General features: G+C 37.1%; 1 protein-coding gene across 1 annotated transcript in view; it reads left to right on the top strand.

Annotated features, from left to right (window-relative positions):
- The window catches only part of LOC115623078 (chromatin modification-related protein eaf-1), a 33,552-nt gene that overhangs the window by 12,210 nt on the left and 3,060 nt on the right, over window positions 1-18,282 (top strand). Inside the window, exon 5 of the mRNA XM_030517278.1 lies at window positions 14,383-16,411. Coding sequence (XP_030373138.1) covers window positions 14,383-16,411 — 2,029 coding nt within the window. The remainder of the gene's footprint in view (window positions 1-14,382; window positions 16,412-18,282) is intronic.

Below are 18,282 nucleotides of genomic sequence, written 5' to 3' on the forward strand. Positions count from 1 at the left end.
CAAAGCTAATGCTTTGTTGCTTTTGGCTTTCAGAACAGCGGCACAATACAGGAAACTACTGTATTTTATTCTATACCCATCGCTTTTCCGATTTTTGTCGTTTCGATTTTACTTTCGTATTTTTCAACAACAAAAATTGTATTGCCTTGCTTTAATGGCACATTTCTTTGCGACGCTGGCTGTGACGTTAACGTCGGCGGCTACGGCTGGTGCTGCTTTTTGGGGGTGCTGTACGTGACGATGCAATTGTATAATTTTGGTTGAGCATTCAAGTTTTCAATTGTTCGTTGAAAATTAAAAATTCCTGCATAAATAATTAAAGAACTGGCTGCACCGCACCATCAGCATAAAAATCGCAGTCGTTGTTGTTGCTGGTTCGGCTGCCCACGACGGCGACGTTAACGTGTGATCGATAAATGTGAACAACGGCGGCCGCGGCAATAACAACAAAGCGGGCACACACACATACACTAGTGTATTTGTGAATATGTGTGAGAGTTGGGCAGCAGCCTTTAACACAACTACGTCAATGTGGATTCAACAGCGTAAAATTGCATTTTTAGCAAAATTCAATTCAAAATTTATTTTCTTCAATATTTGTATTATTTTTGAAAAATTTGTTCTTTGTGCTTTTTTCCTAGACGACGTTGGCGTTGACGAGAACACGCGTATAGATATTTAAAACGCTCGTCACTGCTGCGCTGTTCGCTTTGCAATGAAAATTCGTTGTAACCAACAAACGCCATACAGCTCTAAATGGCTGGCTGCCTGAGCTTGTTGGCAGGCAGGCAATGCGCAAAACTGTTATACGAGATATACAAAAACATTAGCGGCAGGCAAGGCAGACACTCAAATTGTGAATTGAAAAAAAAAGACAACAAGAGAGAATGTTACGAGTCGAGCAAGCCTGACTCTTGTACACCCTGTAACCGCCCCCTTTATCACATACTCGTTTAATTTAACAGGGTGTTAAAAAGAGGGAAATAAAAAAGTTAAATAAGCTCGCCCAAGTTTGCTCAGCCGCTTCCGATACATAATGCATTCATCCAGACATATTTAATTTGGCACACTGATAAAGAATATTCATACACATATACTGTGTGTGGTCTGCAACGCCTCCTTTTGGTTGTTACTAAAAGTGACTAATTTAATAGTACCCTTTAGATACAGGGTATAAAAAAGGCAAATGCAAATGTCGCCGCAGCCAGTAAAGAGCGTATTTCTGTCCAATACATATGTATGTTTGTGTGTGTGAGAGCACATCTTGTCTATTTTGGCGCAGCAACAAAGTCAATAGCTACAACAACGAATGCATTTCATAAAGTTCAAGCGCACACGCGCAATTAAGCTTCAGTGTCTCACTCTCTCAGTCTCTCCCATTCTCTCTTGGCCACCTGGCGCTCTGTTTTATTGCAAGCTCTCAAGGGTTGCGTCGTCATTGTAGTAGTAGTACTGTGTAGAAAAAAACAGCTGATGTGCACATTTTATGCAAACACGAGGAAAGCAGTAAAGGAATATACAGTTGCGTTTCGGCGCGCCAGATTTCAGGTTTGGCTGCTTTGTTGTCCTCGCACAGATAGATACAACAACAAAACTCACAACCCCAGAAAGAAGCTTGTTAAGTTTGTCAAACAACTACCCTCTTGTGCTCTTGTCGATGTCTTAATAATGACGCACATTTTTCCTTCATTGGAGTCAGTGGTGGTGAGACTCGATTTATTTTTGTTGTAATATATTTATGGACGGACATAGAACCGGCAGCAGAAGTGTGTCGAGACTTTATAACAGTTTTATATGTATATACATACATATTGTATATGTACATTTGTACATTGAATCGCAGTCACATGTTTGGTAATTGAGCAGCATATTGCCAAAGAGAGAGAACTGTTGCTCTTAGTTGTTTTGTGATTTGGGTTAAAGGTTAAGCGCCAACAGTTTTCACTTAACTTTTACTTTTGCTTTCTGCACTGCATATGTGTGTGTGTTTGTTTGAATGTGTACGTGTTGAAATTTTTGTGGCGTCTTTTAGGCGCCGGGCTGGCAAAACTCCTGCCTTTTCACTTTCCATTTAGATTTAGATTTTTTACTTTAGTCAGACATTTAGAAGTTATATCAGTATGAAGAAACAGTCGATAATGGAAAACTCCTCACCTAATGATTCATCGAAAAAACTTTATTAAAAAAGTAATTAAAACAACAAATGGCAATATTCAAATGAACATTTTGACCAGAAAAACTTCATCAGTCTTAGAACTGCATTTTTTCTTGAGGCGTGCTGACCGAATGATATATTTTCCTTCACATATATTTTTGCATGTTCAATGTTTGAATGTTTATTATTAACGCCTGCAAAATAAAGTAAAATAACAAAAATGTCGGCCAGAAAATTTTTATTTTAAAAGTCTATTATTTTTGTCCCTCCAGTGTTTGTTCTTGTTCGTTTAATAAGTAGCCCTTACGCCTAATCTTATCGTATTATTTGAACGATTTTCAACCAACAATTGAATTGTGCTATAACGAGTGTCCAATAAATTTAATATGACAGGTAAAGTGAAGTAGAAATGGTATAATGTACAAATCTTGGCAGTTGCCAGGTGCCCTTTCTCACGTTTCAATTTCAGCAATCCGCAGAAGCAGTGCCCTTTATAACAGTTTTTGGCACATGTTTTTCTTTGCTCTATGAGTTTACCCTGCTGCGTTTGTATTTGTGTTTGTCAAAGAATTTCCGCAGATTTCCTTGCTTTACTTATGCTCGAATAACCTTAGAAAACATGTGACTCGAGAGCGTTAAGAGAGCTTTTTTTTAGTGTGCTCTCTCACATGCGCTCTCTCACTCTTTCCCTCTCTCTCTCTATTTGGTTGAATTGGCCAGCTTGCTTATTTGTTGGTCAATGTCATTCATAAAAATTCTATGCCGCACACGCATCACACATACAACAGCACAACACAACAAAAATGCAATTACAAGCACCCAGCACACTACTTGTCTCTCTCCCAGCGTGTAGTTTCCACACTATTATGTATATTGGCTGCGACGGTTAGAGGCTGGCTTCTGGTGTTTAGTGTGTGTGCCTTTGACGTTTGTTTTCTCCTCTATTCAAGTTGATTGAAGCCTGTGTCATTAGCGCATTAGTCGCAGATGGGAACGTTTTAGCACAGAATTGGCCAGGAAATTACTGTTTTGCTTAGCCATAAAAATGTGCATATTCACATTCCTATATACATATCTTTTACAAATGTAATGCATATGTTTTCTGAAAGCGAAATTTAATATGCGCCCATTTATGTACTTGCGTTGTTATTGCGCTTATGTAGCGTTCCATACAAAACTGTTATACCGCAACTTGTTCATTATAAATGTATAAAGCTTGAAGTGAAATTCAAACCAGGCAGCCAACAGTGCGCAGCAGGGCGGAAGGGCAGGGAGACAGAAGAAGGGCGCAGGCACAGTACACGTGGCGTGTTAAAGTACAATCGCAGTGACCTCCGAAGCACACTGCTTTGAGACCATTAAAAGGGCCGCAGAAAAGAGGAACCAAATTTATAAATATTGAATGATAAAAAATATTTTAAAAAAATTTTCAATTCATATTTAGCTTAAAAATTAGTTAACAAAAAGTATAAATTTTGTTTCAACATACTTGTACATACTTCAAGCTCAGACTTTTATTTATTTTTTTGATGACAGTGTTAAAAAAACAAGAAAATCTAAAATATCAAAGAATTCAAGAGTGTGAAAAACACTCAAAATTTAATGGTTTCCTGAAATGAATACTAGATTTTAGTTTTCCAAACACATTTTATACATTCAAATTTTGTTTAATTCAAATTAATTTTATTTGAAACAGTTAATACCAATATGTTCAATACATTTTATATTTTAAATGTAGGAATAAATAATTATTTAAATTCTTTTTTATTATTCGTACTAAGAGTTGGACATATGTATGTAGCTTGGTTAAATCGATAAATATAGTAGATGAAGTACTGAGATTTTTCACAAACTTTTCCTGATTTTGAACCAATGTGTAGTGGTAGTTGTTGCAACGCCTACACGCAAGCTGCATTCGAATGTGCGGGTATGTGCGTTTGTTAACTGTTGTTAGTTTTACAAATTAGCTGCATCGTTTACCAATTTTGGCCATGCATTTGTTAATAGCACGCGCCAGCTGCACGAGACTGGCTTTTGGCCAATTTAGACGGTTGACAATCAATGAGGATATGGCCATATAATAGCTCATACTGTAGGTCAAACGGACATATTGCCCTTCGAAGAGGCTTCAATAATATTTTAACAATGGTCGAGTGATGCCTCCGATCTCACGTTTTTTCTTTGTCATGAGCGTTGTCTATAATGAAATTGAAATTGCACATACGACGTGGTGTTCGGCAGTGGCCAAGTAGCGGGCATTGCGCCTTCTTTATGTGACTATATATAAATGTACATATATATGCGTATGTATATCGTGAGAACAACGAGAGGGCAAATGAAAACAGAAAATACAATAAGTTATACATTTTGCTTTAAATTTTTAACACACAGTTTTTCCTTGTGTTTTTGACGATGAGTATTCTTCTGTTTTTTCATATACTACTTACCTACTATGTAAAGTGTATCCCCATTAAAAATAACTGAGATTGAACGAAAGTGATCTAATGGTACAACAGACGTAATCTTTAATTTTGTGTTCGGTACAATATTGGTCAACATCTGTGGCTTAGTTGGTCCGTTTTTACATTTCTCCGTGTCCGTTTTCCACATAACTTTCCCATTGCGATTCTTGTTTACTCAATAAAAACCCAGAAATGCCTTTATTTCTGATTTATATATAGATTACGAATGTATAATCTATGAGTCATAGCAGAAAGTTGTACAAGTATGTTGAGTAATATTATTCAGTGTTGGCCTCATATTCAAATCTTGTTTATGCTTTTATCCATAGGTTTGTCTGTCTGTATGTCCTTTCCGATTACAGGAACTATAAGCGTTAAATACGTCAAATTTATTGTAAACACTTATCGAACGATAATACACGTCAAGTTTGTTTTTGATTTACGGTATGTTAAGTATAAACATATAGCTGTTATACTTAGAAGAAATAATAAACACATGATTGTGGGCTATACTTTCAATGTTATGGGAAATTAAAGGGGAAAATTATTTTTAAATTCACTTAAAAAATGAAACAAATTTAGTTGCATCATAGCGAGTCTCGATGGTACAATATTATTTACGAAATGACGCAGTTGTCGCCGTTTTTCTGCAATATATACCAGTATGTATTTTTTACTTGTTGCTTAGCATGCATAGCCGTCGCTTGTTTTTGTTGTTCTTGTTGTTGTTATCGGGGTAGTCGTTGGCCTTATAAAATAAATGTCGTAGTAGCTGCCAGATACATTTGTTGTCAGCATGTTGCTGGCTGGCTGGCTGACATTACCCAATGCACTGACGATACTCAGGTCTGCGTCTAGGTGGGACGAGACGGGTCGGAAAAACTGTTATACACCGACCTGAAACGCATTTATATGCTAATGTATTTGTTTGGCGACGCAGAAGGATACGATTCAATACACAGTGGCAGCAGCGTATCCTTGAAACGCTCATAACGTGGCAGCCTCCCGCCGCCTGTCATGTTAGTTTAACTTTTCCCTGTGCAAACGTCAGCCGAACTTTTCATCAACTATCGATGCCAATCAAACTTTAAAATAATATTGCCATTTTTATGGCAACCACCACACCACAAGAACAACACTCATAAATAAGCGTGTGAATATGTGTTGAATAAGTGTGGCCAATTGATAAGGCAGCGTCTTAACTACAAGTGGCATAACAAGTTTCTTGGCTAAATGCCATGATTTAAATACCCTGTAAAGAAATTGTAAAAGCACAGGGGCCTGTTTATAGCAAGTGCCTAAAATAAGTGGTAGAAAGCACGTCAGATCCCGTGATATTGTTTTGGAACTTGAAAGGTACAGGAGCTGGAGATACAAAAGGTTACCTAAGCAGCAGTTCTTCGAATATAAGTCCTTGTAGGATATTAAACATTATTCATTAGCACTGGTATTAAGAAACTAAGGACTGCACCAAAATTATTCTTGGCAGCAGGTGTTTTCCTTTATAAAAAGTGAAGAACATTTATGACTAGAAATTCCTTTATAACATTTCCAATTATTAAGGGAGTTATGGTGAGGGAGCTGGTGGGGGAGATGTCCTTTATCGGAGAAATTGGTTACAAAGTTTTCTTATTCTTGCTCTTCTACTTTCCGAGATTATTGCTTAGGGTATAGGATTAGGGCTTAGGCTATAAAAACACACAAGCAGTGCAAATCTATTCAACAAGAAAGATTTTAAAAAATAATGTGTAATGTGTAATAATGAGTACAAATGAAGTCTTATAAAATAACATTAAGTTTTAACAATCACGTCCGATGTTTATTTTACTCTCATAATAAATATTACAACATATTTTCAACAGTCATTTGATTGAAAAAAAAAATTTTTAATAATTTTTTTTTTTTATTCTCTAATCGGTTATAGGGTATTTCTTAGTTGGGCTCACTCCTTTCTGGCACCTCCCTACTTTCATTTCTCTAGCTGCAATCCGTTCATTCTTATTCGCGAAGGTCGCGTGCCAAACGTATTGTCGATTTTAAAAAGCTTACAAAATTATGCAATATTTATTGTTTATTTGTATTTATTTGCTTTGTTTTCTTTGTTTCCTTCGTCACCAAACGAAAGTAGATTTCGTGCCATTATTTATTGTAAATTGACACAAATGAATTCAATTGAATTGTTGCTGCAACAGGAGGGCTCAGTAAATATATTGTGTGTGTACAGGGTGTCCCGTTTCTGCGTTCCTGCGTTCTGTTGCTAAGCGCACTCATCATTTGTTTTTATGTCTTGCATGAGAATTTTTGTCAAAGCCAATTACTGTTGCTATTGCTATTGTTGCCGGCCCCCCCTCCAGTACGCGTGCGTTTTTTAGATTACTTATCAATTTATATAAAGCTACAACAAGAGGGCCGCGTGTACTTGTGCCCGGCCAGTAATATAAAACAATTTTATTGCTGTATTATTCAACTTTGTTTTTCTGCTGTTTCTGGTCGAGGTCGAAACTGATAAAAAAAAAAAGTGTAAAGAAAAATGCTTTAAAATTATTGCTAGTTTTAAGCTTCCAGCCACAGGTCCTACCTTAGTGTTATTGAAAATGAACACACACAATCTCCGAGAAAACCGAATAAGTATATGGTTAGTTGTTTAACCAAAAAGATTCACAAAAACAAACAAATTTTTTAAATCTTTGGCTCAAAGGGTGTTAAAAAGGCACCTTGAAGAGATAATGATGTAATTGTTCGCCTAGCAATAAATGATACATTTCATATGATATTTTTAAGACTACAATTTATATGTCAAGTCTATTTAAAAACAGCATTTGGTCTCATTTTAAACTCAACTGCCATAAAAATCCCATTCCAATTGTCTTCATTCATTACTGCTCTAGAGGAAACACGCAACGATAACATTCCCATATTCATTTTATTCAGTGTACTCGTATGTCTGTTTGTGTTAAATATAATTTATATCACGCATTTATTTACATACATAAATATGTTCTTTTTGTTGCTTGCTTTATGTTTATCATAACAGCGTTCAGAATTGAGAAAGAGTGCATTCTGCGATTGTTTTTGTGTTTCTACATATATTTGTTTTCTTATTATTATTAGTCTTTTAAATGAATGTGCGTTGTTTTGGGTCAGCTTTATATACATATATTTGTGATCAGTCAGAGCTCGCTTTAATTATGTACATACATACAAGTACAAGTATATGCATTGTATTTGTCATAATTGTAATTGCATGTTTAAATAACTAAAATAATCAAATTAATTAGACAAATTAAAAATAAAATTAGTAACTAAAATTAATTTGGATAAGAATGTTTTTTTATAACTGTATTTTTTTGTTTTCCAAAGTTTTTTATTATGTCCTTAAAAAGTAAGTAGATCACACTTTTTGCTTGCTTCCACTTATGTAGATGTCAGATAATTATCCTTTCGAACAATTTACAAACATAAAATTAAAGAACAACTCCCTACAACTGAGGTTTTTTCGTTTTTTTTGGCTCTGTTAATTTAAACAAACAAACGAAATATAACGCATACTGCTCTCAGCTCGATCACAGCTGTACTTGCTGTTGCTTCTAATAAAAATTGAATAAAATCGCGCGCTCAATAACAACAACAATAGAAGCCGACTGTGCGCGCTCAACCGCTGACCCCGTTTGTTGGCTGCTCAAAAAAAAAAACAATCAAGTATCGAATAGACTTGGGATAGAAACAATAACAATAGCACCACCGCCAACAATAACAACAACCATGACGACAAAAACTGAAAAGCCCAAACGAAGCGCATCTCACACAATTACGCATACAGACACACATACTATACATACACTCAAAGATTGAAACAAATTAATGAATTAATGAAGCTTTGCGTAATGAAAAATTGTAAACCAAGCATACACAGCCATCCATGCATGCTCCTCACATACGAGTACATACATACATACGTTGATACATACAGCACTGCCTGACAACGATTTGAAGTGCGTATAACAGTTTGTAGCACACTTTATGGGGCATTGAAGTGAAATTGAAAGCGATTTTTTGCGGAGCCAGCAAACTGTTCTATGTGTAAATCATGCACTTGGAGAAAACAAGTCGAAATGTGAAGAAATAAGCAGGAGTTTTGGATTGTAAAATCATTTGTATTGGCAAAATATGTTTCACTTAGTTGTTTATTTGACAAAGAACTGTCAATTCAAAAAAAGAAAAACAATGACAAATAAAAATTACAAGATTACAATTATTCTTTAAAAAAGCAAAGATTTTAAAGTGCAACATTAAAATATTTTATATGTATATTGAAATATTTTCAATATATTTTAAAATGTTTTAAATGTATACTGCGATTTATTATTCTGTCTACTAAGCAACGAAGTACTTCTACAATTAAATATTTTTATTAGTGTTTTTGTGAAGACTTTCTTTTTAAATGAAGTGAATTGTGTTTATATTGGAATAACATTTTTATATATATTGATTTTTAATAAAAATTAATTTAAGAGTTTCCCTCACGACCCACTGATGAGGATAGTGATGTGTGGTTTGGTTCGAAAAGTTATCATAAATAGTTTGTTAGATAAGTGAAAAAATACATTTGTATACGCTGGCAGTCGTGAGTACATCGTGAGTGCAAAATGTCACGATACACAAAACTATTGGTTGTAATGCATTTGTGTTTGTTTCGTTCACGAAATGCACACTTTTGATTGAGCAAACATACAAGTATTTACTAAATTGCAAGCCTTTTGCCTACAATGTTTTTTCTTTTTTTTGAGTGTATGCACATGTACGATATATATATATAGCTATTGACTCGCGTTACTGACATTGCCTGTCAAACACATGCTAACCTGGTACAGTCGTCAATTTCCTTGTTTGTTTTGTTGCGATTGTCATGCATTTTTGTTGTTATTGCTTTGCTATTATTAGACTAACTAACTAGCATACTACACGTTTCAGTATTACAGTTACTGTTGCTGCTGTTGTTTGTATTGCTTTTAATGTTGTTGTTGTTTTTCTTTTATTTTTATTTTTTAATTCACCTGTGCGCTCATGTCTGTAATTATATAGACAACCTTGGAATAGAGCAAACGCGTCGCCGCCATTTCGCGCCGACACCCTGGCACAGTTTTTCATTTAAATATGCAATTTAGTAATGCATTGACTGTTCTTGTTGTACTTGTTGTTGCTTTTGTTGTACTTGTTGTTGTTTTTGTTGTTGCTGCTGCCATTATTGTAATTTAATTCATTTGTATTGAAAACAAGTTTTAAGTTGATTTTGCCTTTTCGAATTTCAACTTTGTGCTTTAAAGTGTAATTTTCAAATTCTCTCTCTTCTCTTTCATTTTGCATTGCCGCTAATTGAAATTAATTAACACAAGCCACTTATTCGTTCGTTAGTTCTTTTTGTCATATGATATTGTGGACAAATAGTGTTTAGCAGCCCGCCCCCTTTTCATTTTAGCAGGCAATTGTGGCATTAATCTCATTGAAAGCACTTGTTATGATAGAAGCGTTAATTAAACTTTAAATAACTTTAAAATTGGATGCGGCTATTGATGTTTTTCATTTGCCTGGTATTTGTGAAACGGCTGGGGTGTTAAAATAGAGCAAACGTTTGTTTGTTTATGGCAACTGATGTGAACCTGTTGGAAAATCTTTGTACAATTCATCAATATACGAAATACTTGAACCCCTTTACAAATGAACATTGGTGCTGTGCCTTGGTTTGCAACCAATGGTGTCGTCATGGAAAATTCGATTGAAATCACTTTTGATTTAGTGTCAGTTTGTATTTTCATAAAATTAATGGGTGATTAAATCAAATATACATACATTTAATCTTTTTCGATACGTGTTTCTTCCACATGCAAAAGGCGGGCCTCGAAGAAGTTGAGTATTCCTTTTTTTTTTTGCATCCATGAATGACGAACACATCATTATAAACAAGAATGGAATGTTGGTGCTGAATTTGAATTGTCCATTTTAATTTGTTAATTAAAAACAAGAGAAAACGCTAAAGTCGAGTAAGCCCGACAGTAAAATAGCCTTGTACTCTCCACAAAAAAGGAAAATTTAAAAAAAATAAAATTTTTTTAAATTAAATTATTAAAAAAAATTGAAATAATTAATTAAATTAATAAGAAAAAATTTATTTAATAGATACATAGAAGACATGTTTATGTTCAGTTTTAACATCATAAATTTCCATCAGGCAGTTTATATGCGTGTATGTATGTAGCACAAAGTTGAGCCAAAGCAGCAACAACAGCAACAGCTGCGGGCAGCGCTGCCGGCAGAGCTGCAGGAAGCACATGAGCAGCGATTTTATTTATGGCTATAACTTTCTTCAGAATTAACCTATCATGATGAAGCTCTAACTGGATGTAACTACCAAAATTGATTTCAAAATTCCAAGAATTACGGAATTTATAAACAAAAACACCAATTGCGGGGGAGTGGGGGTGTGTATCAGAATAAAAAAATAAACTTGACCTGCCTAGGGCTTATGGGAATCTGGACATCGAGTTTGGTTATTCTAGCTCTTGTACCTTCTGAGATCCTTGCGCTCATACAGACGGACGGACGGACATGGCTATATCGACTCGGCTTGTCACCCTGATCAAGAATATATATACTTTGTGGGGCCTGCCACGCCTCCTTCTATGTGTTACATACATGCGCACAAAACTAGTATAGCCTTTCACCCTTTGTGTAGAGGCTATAAACATATTGTTTCAGCCAGTTTTTGTTTTTTGAAAAACAATGCTAGCTTTCAGCAGCTGAAAAGCCTTGAAATGTTTGATAAAAACGAGAATAGCATAGAATACATATTTATTACATTGATTCCAAATCATAGTCAAATAGTCAAAGTAAGCATTAAATAGAATAAATGTATAACCTTTTTAAAATTAAAATAACTTATAGGCACATACTTAGTCTGAAACTGTTTATTCATAAACGCTAAATGAAAAACAACCATTTTGTTGTGCTGTGCCGAAAGGGCTAGGAAGTATACTATAAAGTCTAATTAGCCCGTCCGCCTGTCTGTCTGTATGAACACCGATAACTTTTAAACCAAAACAGGTAGGTCCATCAAACTTGGAAGTTATACTGGTCTTAAGCCATACACAGAGCAATTATTATTTATTTATATTATATTATTTCGACGGGAAAAGGATTGGTGCAGGGGAGTCGATCTGGCTTTAACTAAATGGATGTTCTACTCGTTTTATAAATTTTGCAGTACATCATAAAAGATAATATTGATTGTTCAAATCTACTAAAAACTATTGATTATTAATTTCGAAAAATCTGCAGCTGGAGGTTGGTGTTAATTGTAAACCAATCTGACAGCAACCCGTGTGTGGTGAAGTTATTTAGCAATAAATGATTACGATTAATATTTCATTGTTTTTCAAAAAATATTACAACACAGGGGAAGATAATCAATAACGGAATCATTCATTGTTTGATCTAGTGTGGCCTATTTTGATGCTTGTTTTTCTCACAGTCGACAGCTGTCCCAATAAGCATAACATTTACATATTTTCCATCTACATCGAGAACAAACACACACACAAAATACAGATACACACGCCCCAATCATGAGACATGGTCGCCTTATCTTTGTTCAATGTTTACAAGCTGTACACAATTTCCCCATGGCTCTGACATTATTGTTACGTATCAGTGCAAATTGTTATTAATTAGGCATTAAATTTATGGCAAATAAGAATCGAATACTAATGCAACAGTGTCTTATTTGCCATTCATCATTTGTCTTCCCATCTCCATTCGAGTGTGTATGAGTGTGTGCGTGTGTGTGTGTTTGTTTGTTTGTCTTTCTCACACTTGAGTAGGCATGTTTTGATAACCTCAAGCTGTATGTGTGTGTGTGTGTGTGTGTATGGGACAATTGTACTTAAAATATGCCGCCTGTGGTGTTATCGAAATATAAAACCATGTTGAAATGGACGCCCCGTTCTATCAGTTTGGTGCGAAGTTCAACTGTCTGAGTGCCCCTCTGTGTGTGGTTGTGTGTGGGTGTGTATATCAGTTTGAATGAATTCTGATTTAATGGCGAATTTACGCGTTCAAATGTATGGCTAAATCGGTTGCTCGCTGCCCGCCGGGTGGCACTTAAGTTAGACATGGATTAATCATATTTTTTTTCTATTTGCACTGATAAATGCCACTGAGATATCAATGTGAGCAACAATAACATCACATATATCGCTCTCCATAACATACAGTTTGTCAAGAAAGTATTTGTACAAGACGAAAGAACTTATTTGACTTTCTCTTCGAAATATAATACTTTTCATTATGCATACTCGTATTTTAATTCCACAACTCCATTGAAAAGTAAGCCCCTAAGAAAAGGGAGCAAAGAAGTCAAAAATTAGATGTTCATGGCAATCTCTCGTATGTATTTAATAAATGCTTTACATTAAATACAAATCCAAGATCTTGGGCATAGTTGAATTCAATAACACTTTAATGAAAATGTAATTAATCCAAAACTCAATTCATTGTTTGAAGAAAGGAACTGCTTGAAAATCAGTCAATGATTTGGGAAAAGGCTTAGAAGTCTTCATGAACAGAGACATTTGGAACTTAAGCTGAACTTAAAGCCATCATCTACCAATATTGGAAAGATGTAATGAATATTTTGTTACAAATTAAGACCCAAGTATTTTTGATGAATGGATAACGTTTGCGCGTTAAAAAGTTTTGCATTTTATAATGGGAATATTTTAATTTTCTAGTTACTCTAAGACTTACGATACACTATAGTTGAATCATATAGTTTAATCAAATTGATTGTCTAAGAAAATACCAATTCTTCCAAAAAATTAGCTTGCATTTATTTATCTGTGAAGTGCACACACTTGTTTGACAAATTGTATATTTTTAAAATAATCCAGTGACAGTTATTTGTGACTTAGACATATTCTAAACCCCTCTTATGGCCTCACTTGATTAGCAACGACATTTGATGCACATTGCACTCGTATTTAATATTGATTTTTGCTATTGAGAGCGACATTTGTCACAAGCACAGAAGCAAGCAGCACATGTTTCTAGGCTATTTGTGCCGTGGCTGTTGTTGTTGTTGTTGGTATGTGTGATGTCATTTGGTCAAGCGTTAAGTATGTGAGTTATATAAGTGCCTGGTTGGTTGTTGGCCAACTGTGCCCGCACCACCGCCTCGACAATCAATTTAAATTCTGAATCGAGCAATAAAATAAAAGGGCAAACAAATAAATTAAAGGCACACTACACTGCCACGCTAAGAGATTGAAGCACAACACCCGGCCATCTATTGATTAAAGTGCGGCCGGACGTAAAATTTCGATAGAATGCCAGACCATGGAAATACATAATTTTATTTTTCTCTCTTGGTCTGCCTGTCATTAGGCTGGCAACAGAAGCTGCCTATAAACAGACAAACAAACATCGTCAATGGCAACAGCAACAGCTATAGCAGAGCAAGAGTAGCGGTGGCAACATCCGATATATGATATAAAGCTCGTTGAAGTTATTAGCATTTAGCATCAATTGGCATCAATTAGGATGATATTGTAAATAATTTTGTATGTGTTGCCGAGCAATTGGATTTTTCTTTAGTGTGTTCGGCAACACAGCACAGGGGTGGGAGGAGCTATTATTAAGAAATGTTAGGTCGCATAGCTGTAGCAATAATTTTGACCCATCAATAATTACTTTGTTTCCCCTCTTTTCTTGCAGTTGATGTGGAGCGTCTGAATAAGAGTTTGCTGAATAACAACAACGAAGTGGCGCTGGATGATGTCCTATTGGTGAGCCAAGAGAAGCAGCAACAAATCGAACAGTTGCCCTTAGAGTATCAGCAACAGGTGTTGCAAACACAGCCTCAGCCGCAACAGCAACAAGTGATTGCTGAGCCCAAGTCAGTGCATAAGGGCGAGCCACAGCAGCAGCAGCAACAACAACAGACAGCCAAAGCGCCAAATGTGATTGTCGCCACTGTAGCACCACAACTACAGCAGCAGCAGCAGCCGCCGGCACAGCAGCAACATCAGCAACAGCAGACTTCACCAGTTGTGCCGCAACAGCAACATAACTCCGCTCAACAACAGCCACAAAATGCCAATTATCATGAGCAGCAACAGCCGCAGCAGCAGCAACAACAACCGCAGCAGCAGCAACAACAGCCGCATCAGCAGCAACCACTGCCACAGCGCAAGCCACAGCAGCAATATAACAACACACAGCAACAGGTGCGTCGAAAGTTTTCTTCAGAATACAACCATCATCATCATCATCAGGGCAGCAACGATACGGCCATACAAACGACCAAAACCATGTCCTGGACCAATTCGGCTCAGCACAAAAAATCCACACAATCGGTGGCGGTGACTGCCTCGCCAAATGTGGGAAATGGCAGTGGTGTTATTGTCAGTAGCAGCAGCAGCAGTAGCAACAGCAGCAGTAACAGTAACAACAGCAACAAGCAGGGCTTTAGTCATCCCACCAAAACGTACACCAATCAGCAACACTACCAACAGCAGCAGCAACAGCAACAACACTATCAACAGCCGTCATTTAATAATGCCAACAACAATCAGCCACAAATGCGCACGTATGGCACAATGAAGGTTCCATCATCACCGGTAGCCACCACAGCACCACCGTTGGAGCGTAAAAATAGTCATCAGGCTGGTGTTGAGCCCTATGCGAAGGTCTATGCTGGCGGCAACAACAATACTGTGGCTCATCAAGGCAACCAAACAACAACAACTACCTCAACAGCAAGCATAACAGCGACGCCACACCAGTTTCAACAGCAGCAGCAGCAGCAGCAGCAGCAACAACAACATTCAGGCGCCGCAATCGAAACGTCCAGCAACACAAACACTTCAAATATACCACAGCAGCAACAATTGCCGCCACAGCAGCAGCAACAACAACATCATCATCAGCAGCAGCAACAGCAACAGCCAACACATCAATTCTCTTCCAAACCTTATGGCAGCTATGCTAGCAAAAAGCACAATCAACAGTTGCAGGTCGCCGAGTCACAAAATTTGAGTAGCAATAGCGTTTCTACGGCCACACCTGCCCTCAACTTGGCACCACCTGCACCGCCTGCCTCGCAATCTAGCAACAATGGTGCCGAAAGTGCACAACCTTCCTGGGCTAGTCTCTTTGCCAACAAGAAACCCGTCGCAAAGGTGGCCCCCTACGAGGGCAACAAGCCACAACAACAGCCGCAGCTTCAGCATCAGCAGCAACAGCAACCACAGTCGCTGGTGCCGCAGCAACAAATGCCGCCACAGAACGCAGCACAGTCTGTTGCTCAACATCTGCCACATGTCGCAGCACCGACTGCCCATCAACAGCTTCAAACACCGACGCCAGTTCCGCCGCCCACAACGCCACTCATCACACCAGGTGCACTTTCCTATTCGGCCGCCTCTGCTCAGGCGCTGCCAACACCGTTATCAGCACCACCGGCACCCACTTCTGCGGTCAAGCCACTGAAGGCCGAACAATCTCGTGCCGCACAACTGGACGAATGGACCAAACAATATGCCGATTTCCTCACTCGCCACAAGACCAATCTGACGCCCATCAGTCTGCGACCGCGCGGTCTAACCAATCGTTCCAATTACTGCTACATTAACTCCATCCTGCAAGCGTTGCTCGGCTGCTCCCCCTTCTACAATCTTTTTCGGGCCATACCCAAGCAGGCCGCAACGCTCAGCGAGGTGAAGACGCCCACTGTAAATGCCATGTAAGTGTTGTTTGTCCTTGCAATACTGACCCAGTTTCTCTGAATCTACACTGGTAGAAATTTTTTGACCCTAACAATGTCTCTTTGAAATTGCGAAATGTTTAAAAACGCGAAACAATTTTTGTTCAGAATGGTCTGGTCCAGAGAACTGCAGCGGTGCACCGCAACAATAAGTACACCGCATACCTACTTAGAATATTTTACTCACGATCACACAAAACACCGCATAAAAAATGATGCGGTGTTGATTATACTCATGGCCTTCTTATACTTAGATCAATGCAATCACAACAAGACTTTTCGCTATCCTCTTCACTCATTTTTGTACTTATGCGGTTGGTGATTGCAAAGAAACTTGTGAGAGTAAAAACCACCACCAAATGTTTGCGATCAATTGAGTATTGGGTTTTCTCGCACTCGGCAATTTTTTTACTCTGTCTTTTTGAGTGTTCGCTCTGCACGATCAATTCAGATGCGGTGCCTGCAATACTTGTACTTATGAAAGTATGATTTGCGATGTTGACCTTGGATATTCAGTGCACATGTGTTTACACGTATGTACATATGTATGTAGTAGAACATGTATGTATGTTCTTTTGTGTGTACACTGTACATATTCCGCTACGATTTTGTTTTGGCTATATCGCTAAGAATACAAACATAAATAAGGCAAGGTAAAAAAAAGATGTGTACAAAATTAAAAGGATTTATTTAATTCATTTTTTTGCTCTTATGAATACGTTCCTCTATGATCGATTCAACACTAATGAGGCTTATGCAGCAATTAACTATACCCTTCCATATGAAGCAGAAGGCAGAAAAAAATAATTTACAGTGCATTATGAGCATACATAAAAAAACGCCGTTATGCACATGCGTTGTTTTCAGTACTTGGTCTTTGCTTCGCTTCGATTTTCATATGCGGTGTTTGCAGTACCCGGTCTTTGCTTTGCTAATCATCACATTGATTTTGTCAACTCTTCTCTCATCGTTTCTTGCGCACGCAATATTTGTATTGTGCGCGTATGAGTATAAGTACGATTGCAGAAAACGACAACAAGAATGTGCGATGAAAAAGTAAAGCAGAAACCGCATACACCCGTGATCGAGTAAGAAAGTGATCCAGTCATAGCAATACAAAAATGCCTTTTGAGTAGGTCACTGAATTGACAAAATAGTATGCGGTGGCGATCACACCGCAACCGCTTTTTCAGTAAGTATACTTAGAGTCACAAAAATAGGCACTCATGCAGTTCTCTGGTCTGGTCACACAGGCAAATTGTGTGTAAACTAATTTTGCAAATAATAATAATTCTGGTGAAACGTTTTACAATGTTCATTCCCGATTATGTTTTAATTAATATAAAACCACCCGAAGAATTAATAATAACTTCGCCCGTCTAAACAAAATTTTATTAAATGCGACTGTGCGTTTGAAAAACATCCGGTTTTAAAAAATAACAAACTTAAGGGTTTTGCTTAACTTTAAAGATATCTATAAAATCCATAAAATTAAACATTTAAAAACGAAAAAAAAAGGAGAAAACTATCACAATAGTTTTTATTCCAATTGCCACAAAGCGGTCGATTTTCGAGCTTAAACTAAAATATTCAATCTCAAAATAGCTTACTAAAAGGGTAACTTTAAATTTAAATATTTTTTTATTACATTAGAACGAATCTCAAATGAATGGAAAAAAAGTGGGTGGAAAAAAAATTCGGGATCTTATATTAAGCGTAATGTCTGTAAACTTATCCAATTTGTTTTTTCAAAGTGTCAATAGGGAATATGTCACAATCAAGTCAACAGACGCCGTGGCGACATTTTGCTGGCATCTGTGTTACGCTTGTGGCATAGCAAATGGCATCAG

The sequence above is a fragment of the Scaptodrosophila lebanonensis genome, unplaced genomic scaffold (assembly GCF_003285725.1).
Source record: "Scaptodrosophila lebanonensis strain 11010-0011.00,11010-0021.00 unplaced genomic scaffold, SlebRS2 tig00000043-arrow-pilon, whole genome shotgun sequence".
In the NCBI taxonomy this organism is placed as follows: Eukaryota; Metazoa; Arthropoda; class Insecta; order Diptera; family Drosophilidae; genus Scaptodrosophila; species Scaptodrosophila lebanonensis.